Genomic DNA, 4,052 nt, shown 5'->3' with positions numbered 1-4,052 from the left:
GTACAGTCAACCAATTTGAATCATAGGCCAGTGTAGAACCTTTCCATAGCAAACGTCAATGTGACTTCCTATGGCAAATAGAACACGGCTTAAATGAGACAGGGTTCTAGAGTGGCCTAGGATTCAAATTGGTTGACTGTACATGCCGGCGGCCGCGAGCTCGCGGCCTAATCAGGGGTGGCGCGCGTTCTCACGGGACGCACTTTTGCACTTACTAATGTTACTTTACGTCGCAAGTTCTTTTTTTAAGGTTCATATGGGATGTCCGCGTGTGGAATGGCTAATAATGCTTAAATAGATATTATGAATAAAATAAATACCATAGGACATTTTTAAACAGATCTACTACTGATTAACTCCCCCAAAAAATTTCAATAAGGCTTGTGATGTTGGAACTCAAACAAGAATATATATATATCTCTCTCTCCTCAGCATTATTATTCCCATCTGATTTAAATACTATATATATATATATATATATATATATATATATATATATATATATATATATATATATATATACCTATAAAGTACCCAAGACTTGAATATAATAGTATAACATTTTATCGGAGTATTCATTCGTTTTAGTCCATAGGCAACCCTATCGCCGGGCGCTGCGCACGTGCGGCTCGTTTCTTTGTAAGAATTTTGTAGGCATTTAAAAATGCGGCATGTCGTGAACATCAAAGCAGTGGGCCTTCTGTACTTGTACTATTATATATTCTGTGCTATAACACAACTAACAGTTACATTACAGGTAGATAGGTATCAACGGTCCATATTGCAGTGAAAATATGGGCCGTTTGGAAGCCCCTCAACCTTTGGCCGTGAAACACTTGAAATTACTTTTCGTACCTCTAGTTATTATAATAACTTCGTTTCTTCACTTTTAGTTTTTTGTTGTAGGTTCTTGTATATGAAAAAAAAATTATTTAGGATGTAAGAACAACAAAATTAAAGACAATTCAATATTGTTTTACCTTTGAATAAGTAATTTATTTATAAAATTTTGAAAAAACCCCCGACCGTGAAATAGTGGACCGATTTTCATGAAACATGGCTAAGAACACTCCCGACTAACTCAGCTTTCAGACAAAAAAACTAAATCAAAATCGGTTCATCCGTTCGGGAGCTACGATGCCACAGACAGACACACACACAGACAGACAAACAGACAGACAGACGGACAGACACGTCAAACTTATAACACCCCTTCGTTTTTGCGTCGGGGGTTAAAAACTAATGTAGTGATAATATAGAGCATTTATAGTTTTTAGAAATCATATTTATGCTAAAAAGTATGTATTATTATTCCCCATACTTATTTTCATTTTAAATAATGTCATAGGAATAAAATTGTATTTGCATTATGTACTGTACCTACTTATCGTCATTAAAGAATATTGTTACTATTGTTGAGTTTTCTTCATACCTATTTTTTTGTAATCTAAGGCAGCGCCCCCACTTAGGCGTCGCGTATCTCGCGGCGCGGAACGGACGTCTCCGCCACGCCGCCTGAATGTAATTCAAAAAAAACGTCTCCTCAGTCATTGAACTACTATGTACATGTCCTCAGTACATTTTGTATAGGAAGGACGTAACGACGTTTTTAGTGAATTGCATTCAGGCGGCGTGGCGGAGACGTCCGTTGCGCGCCGCAAGACATGCGTCTTATGAGTGTGGATGGTCCCTTAACATACTCATAAATATTATATAATATAGCTCATGTCACTGAAGTCAGGTAAATCAAATCTTCATAAATATTAACAGTACTAGTGCTTGACGCTACACTAGTATACAACATGCATAGGCGCAGTCATTCGAGTTTAAATTGAAAACAAATATTTTTCTATTTTCAAATCAAAATCTTGTCACTTTGACATCATGCCTATTTTGAATACTAGTGCTGTGTGAAGCATAGTACTTCTGGGACCAAGTTACACAGAAACTTATATAACATCTATAAAATATTTGTTTATAGCATAGTACTTCTACTTCCAATTTGTAACTGTAGTGGCACTAGTATACACAAAAAAACCCTCAAGTTAAAACAAAAAGCAGCAAACAAGAAATATTCTTCAAATAAAACAAAATCATAGTTTATAACTAATTTATTATCCGAACAGCTTAGTCCTCGTTATCTTCATTGTCGCTGTCAGCATTGATGTTGAAGTAGCGGAGCTCGTAGGAGTCATGGGCTGACGCAACCACACGCAGCCAGTCACGGAGGTTGTTCTTCTTGAGGTACCTCTTAGTCAAGTACTTAAGGTACCTCTTGGAGAAAGGAATGTCTGGAATATTGGAAACACCTCAGTGACCTGTAAATTGACTGTGCCGTGATATACCCCACGGCGGGTCCCTGCCGGACTCTGCCACCGGATCACCCCGGCCTACTGAGGTGAGCGGTGCCCACCCCCGCGGCGTGGACGCGCCGGCAGGGCTGCCGCAGTGAGCTACAGAGAATGGGCTCTGAAGCTCCTACGGCCGGGTTAATGGCTGACCAGCCAAAGGCATCGCAAGATTAAAATCAAAAGGTATTCACTCAATCAGAGTAACCGTCACATTTTCACATGTTTAAGGATCACATACCGCTCATTTCAAGCTTGCTTGTATCCAGGTATTTAGTTGTGTTTGAGCACAATAAGATACAGGTATACCAATAAGATAATCTCTCCTTGTAAATACAAGATATCTGTTGAAAATACAGTGCAAAGTAGAGCACTTCAGATAACCTCAAAATTTAATGTGGCCTAAATAACAAGTAATATTTTGTCTAATTAAGTTCTGGGAAGGCGGATTAGCAAAAAAAACTAGATTAGAAACTAACCTGCGCTGACGGCGACCTTGGTCTTGTCCCTGGCGACGACAACGTGGTTGCCCAGGTTGTTGGTCTTGCCCTCCACTTTGACGTGTTCCTTGAGGTATTTCTCGAAGTTTCCTACATCGAGAATGCTGTCCTCGGCCGGGTGCGTGCAGTCAATGGTGAACTTCAGGTTGATCTTCCTCTTAGCTCCCTTTCCGCGGATTTTACCGCCCTTGACTCCTTTCTTGCCAGTTTTCTGGTGCAACTGGGTCTTTTTGGGAGCCGGTTTCTTGGTTACTGCCATCGTGGACCTAGGGGCGCAAAAAAAAATGTACTGCACAACACTGATAAAATTGCGAACGTAATTTAACAATTTATGCAATAATCTCGCTAACCTACCGAACACGTGTATAGCGTTCACGGCGTTAACAGCAAAATGGCCGAATTGAGCTGTGTTGCTACTGCAAGTACAGTATTTGACAGAAACGTTTCGTTACTTTCGGTCTACAACTTATAATATTGGAAATTCAAAGTTTCATGTTTTGATAAATTGTGGATGAATCATCATCAGGTTTTTATTAATTCAATAAACCAATTGGTTCAATTCAATTTAGTTTTTATTTACCAAACAAACAATGGTAGTGAATGTAATATATATGGTCAAACATATTTTACGAATGTTTCGTTTTGTTATTCAGTAAAAAATACTTACAACGGAGCGCATTGTATATTTTTTTCAAATGGCAATTTTGAAAGAAATGTCACATATCAGTGTTGCACTATTGAAAAAATAGTCACGATTATTGCCATAAACATAAATCACATTATCGATCATTGAAGCTAGGAACACACTACGCGGACGTCCGTCGTAAATCGACCGCGGACGGGAATCTGGACAATGGAAATACACATAACCGTGCAAACTATCGGTCGACGGACGCGGACGTGGCCTTGAGCGCACGGACGTCCGATCGAAATCTGGCTCTCTGGATGTTTTGTTCCGTGCACACTGATAGGTCGCGGTCGGGGTCGTTTTACGACGGACGTCCGCGTAGTATGTTCCTAGCTTTAAGCTCGTCGTCGTCGTCGTCTGTCGTAAAACGACCGCGACCGCGACCTGTCAGTGTGCACGGAACAAAACATCCAGAGAGCCAGATTTCGATCGGACGTCCGTGCGCTCAAGGCCACGTCCGCGTCCGTCGACCGATAGTTTGCACGGTTATGTGTATTTCCATTGTCCAGATTCCCG

General features: G+C 40.4%; 1 protein-coding gene across 2 annotated transcripts; it reads right to left on the bottom strand.

Annotated features, from left to right (window-relative positions):
• Positions 1 to 2,096: 2,096 nt before the first annotated feature.
• On the bottom strand, positions 2,097 to 3,310 carry LOC125233311 (60S ribosomal protein L22-like). 2 transcript variants are annotated; one of them, XM_048139277.1, is made up of 3 exons: positions 3,203 to 3,310; positions 2,828 to 3,114; positions 2,097 to 2,291 (listed from the first exon to the last, which is right to left on the bottom strand). In XM_048139277.1, exons 2-3 carry the CDS (start codon positions 3,105 to 3,107, stop codon positions 2,128 to 2,130), a joined length of 444 nt encoding a protein of 147 aa, XP_047995234.1. In that variant the 5' UTR covers positions 3,108 to 3,114; positions 3,203 to 3,310; the 3' UTR covers positions 2,097 to 2,127. The 2 variants fall into 2 exon arrangements, with proteins under 2 accessions (XP_047995234.1, XP_047995235.1); XM_048139278.1 differs by having other exon boundaries at positions 3,199 to 3,223.
• Positions 3,311 to 4,052: the final 742 nt, after the last annotated feature.

Source organism: Leguminivora glycinivorella, chromosome 14, assembly GCF_023078275.1.
Source record: "Leguminivora glycinivorella isolate SPB_JAAS2020 chromosome 14, LegGlyc_1.1, whole genome shotgun sequence".
NCBI lineage: Eukaryota > Metazoa > Arthropoda > Insecta > Lepidoptera > Tortricidae > Leguminivora > Leguminivora glycinivorella.
The sequence above is the reverse complement of the archived record's forward strand: the minus strand, read 5'-3'. Positions and strand labels throughout refer to the sequence as shown.